At 37.0% G+C, this 18,372-nt stretch overlaps 1 protein-coding gene across 3 annotated transcripts in view; it reads right to left on the reverse strand.

The window, feature by feature from the left end:
* Positions 1 to 1,106: 1,106 nt before the first annotated feature.
* The window catches only part of ANTXR2 (ANTXR cell adhesion molecule 2), a 210,571-nt gene continuing 193,305 nt past the window's right edge, over positions 1,107 to 18,372 (reverse strand). For 2 of the 3 annotated variants that reach the window (XM_078148587.1, XM_020988362.2), the window contains exon 17: positions 1,107 to 3,109. In XM_078148587.1, the coding sequence (XP_078004713.1) occupies positions 3,071 to 3,109 (39 nt within the window). In that variant the 3' untranslated portion in view covers positions 1,107 to 3,070. The remainder of the gene's footprint in view (positions 3,110 to 18,372) is intronic. The other variant, XM_078148586.1, reaches the window with a different exon arrangement.

Below are 18,372 nucleotides of genomic sequence, written 5' to 3' on the forward strand. Positions count from 1 at the left end.
TGGATATGGGTTTATTGGTATATGTTGAGAAAATAGCATTGGACTGACATCATGTCCAGTAAATAAAGCAGATTTTCTTCTTCTTCATGCATCAAATAAATACAGAATTTTATTGAATGTTTAAGACATAGTTATATTGTAATTGTGAACATCTTTACAAATATATCCTGTAAGAGGGGAAAAAACTGCATGCATGATGTATATGCTAAAAGTAATATTTTTCTCCCTGATGATTGTCAGCTTTTGGCGACTTGTACGTGTTGGAGGTGACTAAAAGTTTGAAAAAGTCTAGTCATCTAATTAGGACAGTGCCTCTTAAACATATTCCATTAAAGTCTTCTTAAAATGCATTATATCCCAAGTAATGCTATGTTTGTTTCTAACATTCATATGAATTGACCTTGTTATCCTAAGCCTCTGATACTGTAGAAATTTTTAGTCTGCTCTACTTTGGTGTGTGCTCTTTGTGGAAAAATACTGTTTCAAAAAAAAAGTATGATTTTTGTTTTAAACTTAACCTGAGAAATTCTAACATCTGGTATATCACTAAGCAGAGTTTTATTCAAGCCCTTATGAATTCTCTTTTTTAATCTAGGACTACTAGACTATTGCCTCTTCCCTTCAAATAGTTCTCCAGGAAGTGCTATCAAGCTCAAAATCCTTTGGCATGACAATTTATGAAAAGCCACTTGTCATAGGGATGGGGGCTATTTACATTGTTTACCCAGTATTTTATAAACAGATCATTATTTGACAAACTTAAAGCCAACATCAAAGAATCATCAACCTCTTGCATTATCATCACTACCATTCCTTCTTGAAGTTCAAAAGACATCATACTGGTGAATAAATCTAGTAAGAAGGGGCTCATTCCAACCAAAGGTAAGCTGAAGAGGCAGAGCTGACAACAGTGGTAGACCCTCAAACCACAGTTACAACTCCAAATCACAAGCCGATAACTATGCAGGGATGGACAGCTCACATGGTCCCCTTTCTGGTCAGCCCTGCACACATGGAGAGCACTACTACGTTCAGATACAAAATACAACTTTAAATTCACTGAAACAAGGCACATTCCTTCACTGGACCAAAAGAAAGTTGTCAGATAAGCTTAGGTAAGACTTTTATTTATGAAATACTTGCACACATGGCTTGGCTTCAGCCAGTGACAGAAATAAACTCAAGCAAAAAATTCTAAGCAAAGGCAATGGGTATCTATATCTCCATATATAGGCATATAGATATATAGATATGGCATCTTTGAGCAGTGCCACCATTTTGGAGAGCAACCAACGGAATCATTCATATCCCTTGAAATTTTCATGATGAGCACAAAGGGGTGATGAGAACAGGATGCTCCATATCGCTCTTCCCATGTCGCGCGCATGCAGTGTGCCCACCCATCGGGAAGTGTTCGCCTGCGCCCTCCCCCCTCACCATGTGATGGTTGTTGAACTTATTTTTAGTGTCATTTGATAAGCTTCTCTGCTCACAGAGAGACATCCCACTGACCCAGCCACTGGTCATTGTCTATACCAGTTCACATCAAAGCAGGCGCGCTTTGTCAGGTTTCGACTCGAATATCCATTTTGCATCTGAAGTACAGTATCAAAAGTGACTGGATCATTTGAGTCTTTTTCTTCAGCTGCTCCCTTCTTCCTCCCCCACAGTGTTTCTGCTCACACTAACATAATTTGGCATCGTCAACGTGACACGACGATGGTTTTTCTAAAAAAAATTATAATACATACATTGTCAATGAATTGTGATAGCTAACGGTCTTGAGAATTTTGTTTATAAGTTGAAGAGAGGAGGTCTTTTTCGACTGCTGAATCAGAACCAATGTAGAGTGCCCCTCAAAATCCAAGTAATGCGCATATAGTAATAGGTCATTCAATGTCAAAAGGCATAAAAAAGATGAGCAAAATCTTCACAGGCTGCTGCTTGCTGTTGCCTTTAATTATATTAATTAAACTTTGAAATTCTCATGCAAAGAGAATTGCTGGCTTGTGACGCTGAGGAGCCCTGGAGATTTGAAGGGGGGACCCTGAGATATTAGCTTTAAGGCAACCCCTTCTTTGAAATTTGAAGGAAAAACCTCCCCTAATGTATAAGCCTGGAACAGCCAGGTATGTTATAGAGGACAATGTTACAAGAATTATTAAAATCTAAAAATAGAAAAAGGGGAAAAAATATCTCCCGGCCACAGTGTCAAGGAGTTGAAGCACCAGTCTCTCAAAATCTGCTCAATATCTTTGGTTACAGGGCTATCTTCCTAGAGGATAACGCTCTATTAATTTTCTTCTTGTCCCGGGTGCATAATGAAAGAAAGGTGTCTTCAAAAACTAAAGGGCAAATTCTTCCTTGCTGCCAATACCTTAAGGCACACTGTCTACATTTTGCCACGCATGTGCACTTCTCAGTGTTAAAATGACGAGATTTTCCAGTCAGAAACTTCCCGTAAGGCACATTGTGATAGGGGACTCACAAGGATTTTATGATATGACATCGCTATAAGGCAATGAATGAACTTTTCAATTTGCTTAGCCTGGTGGGACTCTTCCATACCTTCTGCTGATGGCTAACAATCTCTCTATATTAATTACAAGTGCCATGTTTCCATCGGAGAAGACTTACTTCTCTATTAATGATACACCATGGCCAATTCTTTTGTGGTCTCAATCTAGATATCATCTTCATGTTATATTGTTTCCTCTGTTGTTGTTTTCCTTCTCTTTACATCTAAATACAGGATTTTCTGTCAAAATGCTGGTTGCAAATTAATGTTCCTCTTCATTTCCACTGCCATGCATCATGGGTAACCACTATGTTGTAATAGACTCCTACCTAGACGGTAGAAGAAGTGACTGAAACAGCTTGGTGTAAGCAAGGCTGGCTTGTGAAATCTGAAAAGATGAAAAATCACAAAAGAACAATCTAGGCTGAGAGGCATTAAGCTGCTTTTCCAAGCAATGAAAAAAAAATTGCTTCATGGTCTTCATTTGTTTGGAAACTGGTAGAGAGACAGTGCTCCATCTTCGTACCTTCTGTTTTTCCTGTCTTCTTTTTTTTACTGAGATTGAACACGGGAAAAGTTTATGCATCGGCCCTGAGGAAGAAAAAAAGCAAAAAAGTTTTATTGCTTTGTAGCATGGTAAAGATACACTCACACATCATGCATGCACACATGTGCACACACACACACACACACACCACATCTTCCTGGGTTTTTTTTGCAACATGTAATGAGCTGTTTACCGAGTTTTGTATTTTTCTAAGAATATGAAATATCAAGAAGATCCTTCCTATGGAATAATTTTCATTTTCCTTGCATCAAAAAAAGTTCACTTCAGTCAGTTTCATTAGTACAGTTGAGCAAAAATGACAGGAAAAAGAAACCTGTTGCCTTCGTGTCTACGATGTAGCATTACCATCCCCGTGATAAGGTTATCCAAAGGTACAACGTACAACAAACTGAAATTTTAAAAAATTCGTTCATATAATGCATTGCCTGTGAAACATGTAAAGCAGCACGAACACAAAATTTAAGCCTCTCTTAATGTTTACGTGGTTAGAGTGGGATAGGAAGAAGGAAGGGAAACATTCCACTGCTGCTGATGGGTTTTCTTTCATTTGGTGCACAATAACACTTTGCCAAAGGCACTCTCCATATACTCCACGTTTGCAATAAAGTTTTGTCCCTGTGTTTCTGATTAGTGACAGTTTCCTCTCCTTTTGTTTTTCCAGTTGTTGCACTGTACAATACAGGTGCTGTCCAAGTCATTCAAGCACGCTGAAGGCCAGGAGCGCCTCTGGTAAGGCAGGCTCTGATTTAGCAGCAAGAAAGCCTTAAGCTACTGAAGCTGATTTCTTGCCGTTTAGTTCAGAGTAGGCATATTTGCTTGCATGTGAATCATTTAAGAGTGTTCACAGTTGTCTCTTTTCTGCTTTAGATGACAGATACGGATAGGGAATGGATGTGATATTGAGGACTCCTGTATGAGAGAACACCCTGTACCAACGTAGGTAAGCACCTTCTCCATAACTTACAGTCTTTGGGGCCTGCCTAGGGCGTTGAGAGTTTAAGTGACTTGTCCAGGGTCACAAAGCCCACATGTGTCAAAGGTGGGATTTGAACCCATTGGTTCTGCCTGACCTTATGGGCAACTCTATCCTTCATGCTAGGCTGTCTCTATTCACAGATAATATGATGCTAACTCCATCAAATCCTCAGACACTCCCAAGTCTCCTCAGTGTCTCAATAATGAAAAAATAATGTGGTGTAACCATCTACCTGTAAAAAAATAAAGTGAATGCACATATAGGCCCTTCTCTGTCTCTGATCTTTCTGAAGTAGGAAAGGGACAAGAATAATTTTATTTTATGTAGCACCTACTCCCTGTACCAGGCATTTCTTAAAACAAATATCTCATTTGATCCTTGCCACAAGCCTGTGAGGCACTTTGTTCTCTTTATTTTACAGTTGAAGAAACTGAGGCAGAGATTAAGTGACCTGCCCAGTGTCACACAGCTACTAAGTGTCAGAGGTTGGATTTGAACTTGAGGCACTCAGCTCTAGGTCCAGAGATCTATCCCCTATTACCACAAGCTGCCTCCAGTAGGCCTGGTAGAGATTGCACAAAATCAATTAATGAATTATAAATGCTTAACAGAAATCAGTAAAAATGCAATAATTAATTAAATGATTTAGATGCTTAAAAATCAATAAAAATACAACAGAACATAATGTCAATTTGTGGTCATCCAACACAGAGACCCCAGAGATCCCTTTTTCATTTGAGTTTGACACCGCTACTCTAGTGTATATTTATAAAAAGTCCACCGAGTAAGAAAGAACCTTAAAAAAAAATAAATGAAAAAATTTTAATGGGAGGAACATAGTTTCTGATCTATCTGTGTGATACTAATAAATTTGGAAATCAGAGAGAGTGAAATTATTCTACGTGAATTTTACTAATCAAATAACAATTTCCAGATTTAGGGAAGTATTTGGTCTTTTTTCATCTATAATTCTCAACATCTATTCAGTTTTTTTTTCTAAGTGTATTTTTCGTGTATTTTTTTTCTAAATTAAACAGAAAATAAGATTTCTTAAGAGAAAAGCAGTAATAAAGTTCATCCTCCATTACATTAAAACTTATTAAATATAGTTAAGCACAGTTTTATAACATTTAACATTTTAGTTTTTTGTTTGTTGGAAATGTTTGAAAAAGTTTTTTTTAAAGTTTTTAAAATCATGAAATCTATTAAGTGTATCATGTTAAAATTTACTTTAACATGCTTTATTTCATCCTAAAATTATAAAGCATTTATTTTTCTGGCTCATTTCTTCTTGTGGATTTAAGATAATATAAATCAGTTAACCAATTCTTTTTCCCTAGCAGCACCTTGGAAAATTATACTTAAATGTGTTATGATGGAAATTAGAATCCTAGGGAGGGTGAGAATTGTAATTTTTTTGACAATACTACTTTTATGAAGTAAAATATAATGAAAGACATATAGTCTGCATCTTCACTGTATAAAATGAACACTAGAATTGAGAATTAACAAGGTTAATCTGACGACTACCATAGACAGCCAAGTTGGTTATTTAAGATCAGAAAAACGACAACAGCTAGGGATCTGAATTGTCCAGGGTAAGTAACCATTCAATTTCTAATTTTCTGTCTTTTGTGGTATAGTCTATCCAAAGACATGGTACTGGAAAACACAGTAGAAAGCAAAGTGGATTGAAAAAATTTGATATTGTCTAGATGATAGCCCACAGTCAGATAGAAAACCTTTTGGGTGAGAACATTAGTCCCTAAAATCTTGCTGGAGATAAGAATGGACTCGGATTGAATAGGAAGCCATGGGACTCAATTTAACTTGAAAATCTGTTCAGATGTCCAACTTTTTAATATTGACATGCTTCTGGTGATAGCAGATGATTCCAAGTCATTGAATATCATTCCATAATTGAGAACCAAAATAATGTATCACCCAAAGGATAATGGCAAGGTGAATGATATTTATAATTAGTCTATGACATATCATAAATAATGCATTGCAGGCAACACATTGCATTGCACGCATGTGTGCACACACACAGAGCATCTAGAAAAGAAGGCGAAAATATAGTTAAGAGTGAAGTATAACAGAAAACTCAAGTGCTACAGGAACATCCAGAAGAATTAAATAAAAATCAAATAAATAACAACAAAATGCAAGGCCCAGGTGTCCAGTGTATACAGTAGATCCTTAGGGAGGATTTATAGAAGGATCTTAATAAGAATTGTGTTGGACAAGAAGGGAGGCAGAGTTTGCAATCCACATGGTTGGAAGGAGTACTTCCAACAATGAAGTAGCAGATCTATTAAAGTATCTAAGCAGCCCAAGACACAAAACCACATCTCACAAGCATACTGTGAATGAAGACCTAATGGCTTGGCTCCTGGGAGCCTTATAAACAGTTCCCACTCAGCCTAGAGTGATTCTGGATAAAAATCCCTCATGGTCTATAAAGTGTCCACAAAATAAGACTTGATAAAAAGAACCATGCCCTAACATTGTTATATTACAAATACAAAACAAACGTAATTTCTAACATCTTAAATCATTTCTACAGAATATTAAAAAGGGAATGACAAAGGCTATAAAATTAAAATAAATGAAATGCTATGTGGCTGGTATGATAACTTTTCATTTGGATCCTCACCCAATATATACCTAAAAAGAATATCAATTGAGTTAATTCATTAATATTAAGAAGAATATTAATCATGAAAACCAGCCAGAGAAGTTGTATGCAGTATAGATGGAGAGCTTACTTCAAAGCCAAGAAGACTTGGTTCAAGTCCTAACCTCTGTCACTTCCTGACTTCATGACACTAGGCAGGTTAATTAACTTCTCAGGGATGTAGGTCATCTTTAAGCCTGTAGACTAAGTTGTAGAGAAGGTACTGATGTGTGTAGATATAGGGAGTTCCCTTACATGATGATTCCCGACACCAGAGATGTCACAGGTCCAAACCTTATTCATGAAATAAAAAACCAAAAGCTATGAGAAAACATCGTATCTTCTTTGTTGTTGTTTTTCAGTCATGTCTGACTCTTTGTGACCCCATGGACCATACCATCCGTGGGGTTTTCTTGGGTAAGATACTAATGTGGTTGGCTATTTCCTTCTTCAGTAGATTAAGGCAAATAGAGGTTAAGTGATTTGCCCAGGGTCATACAGCTAGTAAGTGTCTGAGGTCACATTTGAACTCAGGTCTGGCTGACTCTCAGCCCAGCACTCTATCCACTGAGCCACCAGCTGCCTCATCACCATCAGTTAGCCTTGGTTTACTTTTTTTCTTTAATTATTTATGATATAAAAGGATTCCCTAATGAAGAATCCAAGAACACCAGTATATCCCTCTCATAACTGGCAGTTAGGTTGCTTTATCCAAAACCCACAGCTTCTTAATCAATACAATCAATCTAAAATCAGATATCTTGTGCCATGTAATTCAGTGAGTCACCAAGCTTAACAACACAAACATGTAGTCTGTATAGAACTGAACTGCATCAGTGGCTTAGGACTACATAAACTGGAAAGGAGTTGTGATTATATTTCTTGATTTTCTTCTGGGAAATGAGCATTACTTAAATAAAGTGAATTCAAAAGCAAGTCTGATCTATTTATCGATTTTTGTGGAAATTCTGAAGTTTGCGAAGAAAACTTTTCAAATGTTTAAAGCAAAAGATCTAACTACAGAGATATATAAAGAGTTTTTTTTAAAGAAAGTAGGGGTGGTTTTTATAGTACAATAATACCTAATTAATAAGGTTTCATTAATTTAGAATTCTTACTAAGAAAACTAACAGTACTTGAGATTACAGAACATATTGCTTCCTTATGACATCAAACTGTTTTTAAGTCCATCAGAAGCCGCTAATGTGCTGTCTTAGATGTAGAAAGCACTTAAATAATTTGCTGGTTTTGGTGGTTGTTATTCAGAATCCAAGATCTGAAGAGGGCTCATCTGTAACTGGAGATAAAATATGAACTACCTAGGTAAACTGCTTCTATTGATAAGTCTCTCTACAATTAGGTAGAGGACAGTTCAGTGTAGAATCATCACCTTAAAGTTAATGTACTTATTAATTTGATTTCTGTCCCAAGACAAGTAAAAATAGCTTTAAGTAGGAGGAAAGAAGGAAACAAGCAATTATTAAGTACCTACTATTTGTCAGACCCTGTGCTAAGAACATTTATTTAAACAAACAAACATTATGTCATTTAATCCTCACAATAACCCTGGGAAGTAAGTGCTATTACTATTCCTGTTTCAGAGTTGAGGAAAGCAAGTTGAGTAGAGATTAAGTCAATTTCCTAGGGTCACACAGCTAGTAAGTGTCTGAAGCTAAATTTGAACTCAAGTTTCCTTGACTCTAGACCCAGTACTCTTTCTGCTGAATATACCTAGCTGTCTCTAAGGGAAGAATATGTTGGTATAGTAGAAAACGTAACAGATCTGTATTCAGGGGACCTGGGTTCAAATTCCTTCCTTTGTGTCACTTAATCTCTACTATCATAGTTTCCTCATCTGCAAATTATGGAGTTGAACTAGAATTTATCTCTACTTAGAATTCATATGCTTCATTTTTAATTTAAAAAAAAAGAATGAGAAAAAAAGTGGTAAAAATCATAGAATTCCAATAGTTCACCTTGTTCAGTCTCTCATCTTTAGACAGGTATTTATTGTCCACATTTCACAGAAGAGGTAGTCAAAGGACTGAACGTTTTGATCTATGGCCTCTGAGTGCAGAATTCCTTCTTCTTTAACTCAAACTGGTTATGACTCAGAAATCATCTTTTTTGTGTGCGCAATTCTGGAAATTATGGTTGGTGGGTTGTTGTCCTTCATGCTCAAAGAGGATCAATATGACATCACTATGTTGGGATCAAGAAAAGGGTGTGCAACTGTGGCTAACCAAATCGATACAAACTGAGAAAGCCCTAGCACAGACTGAGCACAAATTGTCCATATGAACAATCAGAGTAGAGATGTTTCTAAATTTGCAATCTCATGTTTCTTCTGAGATACTGCAATTCTGCTTTGTTCATTGAGTACAGGAGCTTCTTTGATGTAAGCATGTCATGCTGAGAGCTCACACATCAACAGGAAATGCCTTTATAAGTACAGATGTAATAACTTCATAACGTGTCAAAATCATCTTCAGAAAAAGAGATTGCATTCTCTAATGACAAATGAAATGTCTAATTAATGATTAATAGGGATAACTCTATGAAGAAAGAAAGCTGAACTAGCTGATAAGTTTGGAAGCGGTTATCATTTTTGCAAATGCTTAAGCAAAGAACAATTTTGTTGATAACTTACAACTTTCAGGGAGTCACAGAAGAACAAAGAACTATCTTTCAGAATAAGAAATATAGTTCACCCTACCAGATCTCATTCTTTATAAATCTCTTAGATTCAGTTCCTTGTATTCTGGGATATTTTTAGTACAATTGCATGAGACTGGTGCATGATAAGCACCATTGTCTTTAAAAACTACTTTTCCTCTATACTCAATTCAGGCTAATGGATCTCAAACTTACCTTGTTATCACTGTATTTTTATCATTGTATTTTCTCTCTTAATTGTGGTTTCCAAAAAGGAGAGATTTTCCCTTTTCTTTGTGCCTTTATATGTAAATCTGCTGGGTTCCTCACTAATCAAAAGATGGGTAAATAAAATCTTTAACCTCTTTGCTTTCACTATCTCCTTCCCTTTCACTTTCTGTTGTTTTTTTTTTTTTGACTAGGCAATGGGGTTAAGTGACTTGCCCAGGGTTACATAGCTAGTAAGTATTATGTGTCTGAGGCCACATTTGAACTCAGGTCTTCCTGAATCCAGGGCCAGTGCTCTATCCACTGCGCCACCTAGCTGCCCCTTTCCCTTTCACTTTCAAATGGTTCCTGGTCTCACCTTTATTGGAAAACTTCTCACTCAACTAATCTCTTTTACACCCTTCAAAGTACACTTGAGTGCACAGGCTAAAAATCCTCTCTTCAATTTCTAACAACCATCTTAAAATCTCTATTACTTGGGCTTTAGCCACTATCTCTCCATCATAACTACTTCAAGGCCACTTGTGATTGATAATTGGCCAAAACTAATATTCTTTATTCAGTTCTTCCTCTCCCTCTCTTTAAAATTTACTCAATTGGATTGATTGATATTTTGACCACTGTTTCTGTAAATTCCTTTCCTTCTTTGGTTTCTATGTAATGGTGTTCTTGTCATTTTCCTTTTCTTTCTATGGCTGCTCTTAAAACAGTATTCACAAGTCTCAAGCCCAAACTCTTCTATTTCTTATTGCCCAGGTCATCATGGTATCAGCTATTCTCCATACCTAGGTTACCACTGTACCTCCATTCTCCCTCTAGTTCTGTATCTATATATGTTTACTGTAAATGAAAGACTGGTTATCTTGCCAACAGCTGCATTCAAAATTTTGCTCACAAAATGTGTACAACTCAATGGTGCCAAATTTCTCTTCATTCTTTTCCATGTTCATATACATCATCTCAATCTAAATGATCATTACCTTGTGCATACATCATTGTGAGTCGTTTGTGTTTGACTTTTGTCTGTGGTTATATCATCCTCCACACAGCTCTTTGAATAATCTTCCTTAAGCACTTTTTTATTTTTTAAATCTTGTCACTTTCCAGCTTAGGAATGCATAAAATCACTATCATGTCAGATGCAAACTCTTGAGCACTGACTTAGGAGTAAACAAAACAAAACAAAACATGAGTTCAAATCCTGGCTTCTAGCCATATAATTTTTATTTCCTCAGCTGCTGACATGGTTCTGTGGATAGAATGTTGAACTTGGAGTTAGGGCATCTTCCTTTTGAATACTAGATAAGGCCCTTCCTAGCTGTCTGACTCCTGACAAGTCACTTTAATTCTCTTAACTGTTTCCTTATCTATAAAATGGTGATATACATACATATATATCAATACATATATATGCGTATATGTATACATATACGCATATATAATAGCACCTTCCTCACAGGGTTCTTATGATGACAAAATGAGACAATAATAGGCAGAATTTATATAAAACTTGCAGGTTTGCAAAGAGTTTTATAGATGTTATGTCATTTTACCCTCACAACAACTTTGGGAGGTAGGTGCTACTATCGTCACTATTTTAATAGTGAAGAGAAAGCCTGCATTCATGCATGCCTGAATGACACTACTCTTCAATTAAATCTACAAGTTCTTCCCTGAATACCAACTCACTGGGTTTAATGGCAAACAAAACTGGCCAAAACAGCTGGCTTTATTTCATTTATTTATTTATTCATTTGTTTGTTCGTTTGTTTGCTTTGCCATGCACGCTTCTGTTATGTAAGGAAAATGGGATTCTCTGAACAATGACAACCTGTTGCCATTCCCCTGGCCTTGAATTCTCCAACAAGAAGGTCCTTGTAACAGCTTTTCAGAAAAGCTTACTATGGCAACATCTTCCTATTGGGTTAAGATGGTATAGATTTGAGAAAGGTAGTGTCACAGACAGAATCTTAGTCACAATTATCACTGAGCTGGGTCAGCTCCAGAGCCTACCAGGCATAACACAGCCAGCGCTCAAAAGACTTTCAGATTCATGAAAGAGACAAAAATGAATTCTTTAAAAGGGAGTAAGAGATGAGGTTCTTTGTGGCCTCACAAGAGGGAAACAGAAGTAGATATTTAGTTAAAGGATAAAAAGATACATTTCCCCCTGGGTAGCTTTTCAGTTAACTAAACAAAGAGGTAACAAAGAGTACATGCTGACAGATGACAGACAGGGCTGGAGAGGAGAAGATCTGAGTTCAAATCCAGCCATCTACTTCTAGCTGTATGATCCTGGGCATGTCACTTAACCTCTGTCTGCCTCGGTGTTTTCAACTGTAAGATGGTATAATAATAGCATCTACGTCCCAGAGTTGTTGTGAGAGTCGAATGAGACCATATTTGCAAAATGCCTAGCACAGTGCCTGGTATGTAGTAGAGGCTACATAAATGCTATAGTTATTGTTGTTGTTTACTGTTGCCGCTGTTGTTATCTGTTGTAGGTATAGAATCTGGGATGCAACCTTGCTACTATGTTTGGAAACAGGCAGCATTAACCAAAGCAAGTGTCAGATTTCCTGGTTTCCAGGAGCATTAAAATTCTGCTGGCATTAACATTCTCATGCTCCTTTACTAGCTTTCTGCACAGGGTATATTTCACTGCTATAACAGTTATAATATTATGCTCAACTCATAAATATCCATTGACAAGCTGAGGCATACCACTGCATTTTAGTTTAGCGTTTTTAAAATACAGATAGCTGATTTATTTATATCTTCACTTCTTAAAGAGGTTACTAAACCCCAGCAAGAGTAAATAGCGTGCAAAGTTTAAAGTTCGATACACCCACACGTTCCAAATGCACATGTATGTGAAAATGAATCAAGAATTACAGGAACTCAAAATCAACTTTTAAAGGAGGGCAGGAAAGATTAACAGACTGCTCCAGGGAAGATTTCCCACAGCCAACAAGAAGAGCACAACTGATAAGAGAATGGAGATACTGGAGTCATGCGTGCAGAGATATTGAGGTCGAGGCTGTTCTTCAAGCCAAAAATAAAATTAAACAAAGAAAAACGCAATTTTTTCCCTGATATTATCACTCAGAGACACAAATTGCTATATTACTCTCTTCCATGAAAATTTAGGTAATTTCGCGCAGATTACGTTATGCGATTTCTGCTCTGCAAATGTCTTATTACACATAGGAGATCAAGTACCGTGTAGTTATTCAGCTCCACACCTGACAGTTGCGGCCTGTCATTATAGTGTGATCTCATTAGACAGCCATAGCACCTGTGGTCACGTAGTGACTATTTAACTGAGGAAAAGTTCAGAGCCTTGGATAGGGTGACGTTTATGTATTGCCCAAGTATCAGACAGTACTCAAAGACCTAACCTTGATTCAACAGTTTTTTCATGGGGATTCCAATTCTCTGGGCTTGTAGGTATAGCAAGATGATGAAAGAAAGGGAATCCTTAGTTCAATCAAATATGTTGTTTAAAAAGCTGGAGCAAAGATAACATGAAGAAGGAAATAGGATACATATCAAAAACTTCAGCTGAATTCATTTGTGCTAAAATGAAAAGTCTAAATGAAAAGGTTAAAATTTCTTATACTTTCTTTTGGATGCCAACTCACGTAAGTCCTCACCACTTCCTTTTTACAGATGAACAAATGAAGAAACAGTTATGGTATATTTTTCATTATGGTCTTGCCTCAAAAATCCAGGGATCCACTGGCCAGAAAACCAAAAGCATTTTTTTATTTGCAAAGGAATAACCAGCTAGGAAACACAGGAGCATATTTATGTATGGAGAGACAGTTTTGTTCCCTCTCCAAATAAAATCTACTCACTATGACTGGGAACAGGTAATGCTGATAACCATAGAAACCCGGGGAGAAGACCAGAATCCTCGTAATGCTTTTCACAGTGGGCTATTCCTTTCCTATTTCCCCCTCTTAAATTGTTTTGGTTCACCCCCCCTCCCCCCAAAATATGCATTTATAGCAATAATGATGATGATAGCTAGCATTTATATATCCCTTACTATGTGTCAGCGTCCTCCTGGATCAGTGCCTTATTGTGGCAGAGGGGCTTGTATAGGTCAATGAAACTATGAGCTATGCCATGCAGAGTTACCCAAGATGGACAGCTCTTATCAGAGAGTTCTGACAGAAGGTGATGCAGTGGAGAAGGAATTGGCAAAACACTCCAGTATCTTTGCCAAGGAAAACTCATGGCCAGGATTAAAATGATAAAAGATGTGACACAGGAAGATGAGCCCCTCAAGTCAGAAGGTGTCCAATATGCTAGTGGGGAAGAGCACAGGACAACTACAAGTAGCTCCAGTACTGATGACGTGGCTGGGCCAAAGCTGAAAGAAACACAGCTGCAGATGTGTCTGGTGAGGAAAGAAAAGTTTGATGCTTTCAAGATCAGTATTGCATAGGACTCTGAAATGTAACATTTGTGAACCAAGGTAAGCTGGATGTGGTCAAATACGAGAGGGAAAGATTCAATTTCTTAGATGTCAGTGAACTTAAATGGATGGGAATGGGTGAATTTAATTCAGGTAATCATACATATGCCACTGTGAGTAAAAACCCATTAGAAGAAATGAAATAGCCTTCATAATCAATCAAAGGGTAAGAAAAGCAGTACTGGTTATAATCTCAAAAATGGCTGAATGATATCTATTCAAACCCAACACCACTCAACTCCACAGTAATACAGGTCTACGCTTCCACCACTGATGCCAACGAGGCCAAAGCTAATCAGCTCTATGAAGACCTAAAACATCTTCTGGAAATAACATAAATAAAGATGTTACGTTCATCATAGGGGATTGAAATGCTCAAGCAGGAAATCAAAAGATAATTGGAATGATGGGCAAGTATGGTCTTGGATTATAAAGTGAAGCAGAACAGAGATGAATAGAGTTTTGTCAAGAAAACTCACTGGTCATAGCAAACAATCTTTATCAACAACCCAAAAGACAGTTCTAAACACAGACATCACCAGATGGTCAATACTGAAATAAGAATGATTATATACTATGCAACCAAAAATGGAGTAGCTCTATACAGTTGGTTAGGCTTAGATGATGAGCTTCTTATTATACAACTCAGACTTAAAGAAAGTAGAGAAAACCATTAGACCTTATAGGCATGACCTAAATAACATCCCTTATGACTGAAATGGAAATGATGAATAGATTTAAGGGATTAGAGCTACTAGAGTTCTTGAAGAACTATGGACATAGGTTCACAATATTGTACAGCAGGCAGCAGAAAACAAAACAAAGAAAAACATTCTAAAGAAAAAGAAGATCAAGACAGCAAAATGGCTGTCTGATGAGGCTTTACAAATAACTGAGGAAAGAAGTAGAGTAAAAGGCAAAGGAAAAAAGCAAAGATATACCCAACTGAATGCAGAATTCCACAGAATAGCAAAGAGAGATAAGAAGGTTTTCTTAAATGAGCAATATGAAGAAATAGAAGAAAATAATATAACAAGAGTTCTCTTCAAAACAATGAGAGATATCAAGGGAATGCTTCATCCAAAAATAATCATGATAAAAGACAAAAATGGTACATACTTAATAGAAGTAGAAGAGATTAAAACAAGGTGGAAAGAATATGCGAAGGAATTATACAACAAGGTTCTTAACAAAAGCAATAACTACAATGATGTGTGCTGATCTCAAGCCAGACATCCTGGAGAATGAAATCAACTGGGCCTTAGAAGCATTGCTAACAACATGGCTGGTAGAGGTGATAGAATTCCAGCTGAGTCATTTAAAACCCCAATATGCCAGCAAATTTGGAAAACTCAACAGTGGCCACTGGATTGGAAAAGATCAGTTTATGTCACAATCCTAAAGAAGGGCAATGCCAAGGAATGTTCAAATTAGCAAACAATTGCACTCATTTCACATGCCAGCAACGTTATACTTTAAGATTCTGCAAGCTAGGCTTCAGCAATATGTGAACCAAGAATGACCAGAAGAGCAATTTCAAAGAGGCAGAGGAACTAGAGACCAAATTACCAACATTTGCTGGATTATGGAGAAAGCAAGGGAGTTCCAGAAAAACAAACAAACAAAAACATCTACTTCTGCTTCATTGACTACACTAAAAACTTTTGTGTGGATCACAACAAAATGTAGCAAGTCCTTGAAGAGATGGGAGAACCAGATCATCTTGTCTTCTGAGAAATCTGTATGTGAGTCAAGAAGCAACAGTTAGAACCAAATATGGAACACCTGATTGGTTTAAAATTGGTAAAGGAGTATGACAAGGCTATGTATATTATCATTTTATTTAACTTATTATAGAGAGTACATCATGCAAAATGCCAGTGGATGAATCAAAAAGCCAAATTAAGATTGCTGTGAGAAATATCAACAATTTCTGATATGCAGAAGATACCACTCTAATGACAGTAAGTGAAGAATTAAGAAGCCTCTTAATGAGAGTGAAAGAGTAGTGTGGAAGCTGGCTTGAAGCTTAACATCGAAAAAAAACCCAAATCTAAAATCTTGGCAACAGATCCTATCACTTCCTTGTAAACAGAGGGAGAAGAAATGGAAGCAGTGTCAGATTTTTTTATTCTTGGGCTCAAAGATCACTGCAGATGGCAACTGCAGCCATGAAATTAAAAGATGCTTGCTTCTTGGAAGGAAAGCTGTGGAGAGTCTGTACAGCATACCAAAAAGCAGGGATGTCACCTTGCTGACAAAGGACCATACTATCAAAGCTATGGCCTTTCCAGTAGCAATGTAGGCTGTGAGTTGGGCTATGAGGAAAGCTGAGAACTGTGTAATTGACACTTTCGAATTATGGTACTGGCGAAGACTTTTCAGAGTGCCTTGGACACAAGGAGATAAAATCATTCAATACTTAAAGAAATTAATTCAGACTCTTCACTGGAAGGTGAAATACTGAAGCTTAAATACTTTGGCCACATAATGAGAAAACAGGACTCACTGGAAAAGACCCTGATGTTGGGAAGGATTCAAGGCAAAAGGAAAATGGGACAACAGAGGGTGAGATGGATGGACAGTGTCATGGAAGCAATGGACATGAGCTTAAATAGATGTCAGGAGGTAGTGGAGGTCTTTGTGGGTCCATGGGGTCATGAAGAGTCAGACATGACTGAATGACTGAACAACAATAAAAATGTGCCAGACACTGTGCTAACTGCATTACAAATGTTTTTTTTTCTTTTAATTTGATTTTCACAAAAACTCTCTGGGGTAGGTGCTATTATTATCCTAATTTTATAGTTGAGGAAATTGAGACAGACAGAAGTTAAGTGACTTAACCAGATCCACACAACTAGTGTCTGAGGCCCGATTTGAACTCAGATTTTCCTGACTATAGGTCCAGCGCTCTATCCCAGAACATTAATACAGTATAAGCAATGGATATTTGGGAACAAAGCTTTGCCAGAATCCTAGACTATTTTAATCAGTGGTGTCACCTAACGCAAGTCACTTATATCTTGCACACTGGTTTTTTTCAAGAGGACAATGCATTCTCTTCTTCAGAGAGCTGAGAGGAGAAGCAAGTTTGTAAACATTTAGGAGTCAGAGGTATCAAAGTTATTATCATAATATTATTTTAGGGTAAGCATTTTCATATTTTATATTATTTCTCACTTTACTAATTTATAAAAACATAAAATAGATTTCCTTTTTCTTCAGTACTTTCTGTTTCTTTTGTTGTGAACTGAAAGGATTTGGGAAACTGACCAGATTGCTTATCTGTCTAAATGTAGGACTTAGCTTTCTGTAACGAAAAAAGATATTGTACTTTTCTCCTTCATTAGACTGTATGCCACTTAGAGGAGAGATTGCAGCTCTTCTATCTTTGTATTCAAAAAGCTCCAACAGTGTCGTGCTTCAATTTTCTTTGTTAAATTGAACTGAATTTCTTCTAAATTCACACAACAGTGAATAGAACTTCAACAAGTAGAAAATACATTCTGTATCAATATGAGATTACCCGAGGCACAGATGTAATTTTGTGTACAAAAATATGCATGTCTACTGCATGTAAAAGCCCTCTGAAAACCACTGTCATCTAGCTATAACTTTAGTTGCCATCAACTCAAGCCTTCATGATGGCAGCTAGGTGATGTGATGGATATAGAATACTGGGTTTGGAGTCAGGAAGACTTGAGTTCAAATCTAGCTTCTGATTCTTAATAGCTGTGTGACTTAAGGCAAGACCTTTAATCTCTGTCTCAGCTTTCCCAAAAGTAAAATGTGGATAATAATAGCACCTACCTCCCAGGTTTGCTGTGAAGATCAAATGAGATAATATTTGTAAAGTATTTAGCACATTGACTGGCACATAGTAGGTGCTACATAAATGCTAGCTACTATTATTATTCACAGTGATAAGGATTCTTTATAGTGAATGATGAATTCAAAGTAAATGACAATGACTAGAGGCAGGCAGGTGGCATACTGGATAGAGTGCCGGACCCCAAGTCAGGAAGACTCATCTTCCTGAGTTCAAATCTGCTCCCAGATACTTACTATCTATGTGACCCTGGGCAAGTTACTTATCCCTGTTTGCCTCAGTTCCTCATCTGCAGAAACGAGCTAGAGAGGCAAATGGCAAACCATTCCAGTATCTTTGCCAAGTAAACCCCAAATGGGGTCACAAAGAGTCAGACACAATTGAAATGATTGAACATGAACACATAAAGAATAGAAATGCACACTATTT

The sequence above is a fragment of the Phascolarctos cinereus genome, unplaced genomic scaffold (assembly GCF_003287225.1).
Source record: "Phascolarctos cinereus isolate Bilbo 61053 unplaced genomic scaffold, phaCin_HiC Scaffold_9;HRSCAF=440, whole genome shotgun sequence".
Taxonomy (NCBI): Eukaryota; Metazoa; Chordata; class Mammalia; order Diprotodontia; family Phascolarctidae; genus Phascolarctos; species Phascolarctos cinereus.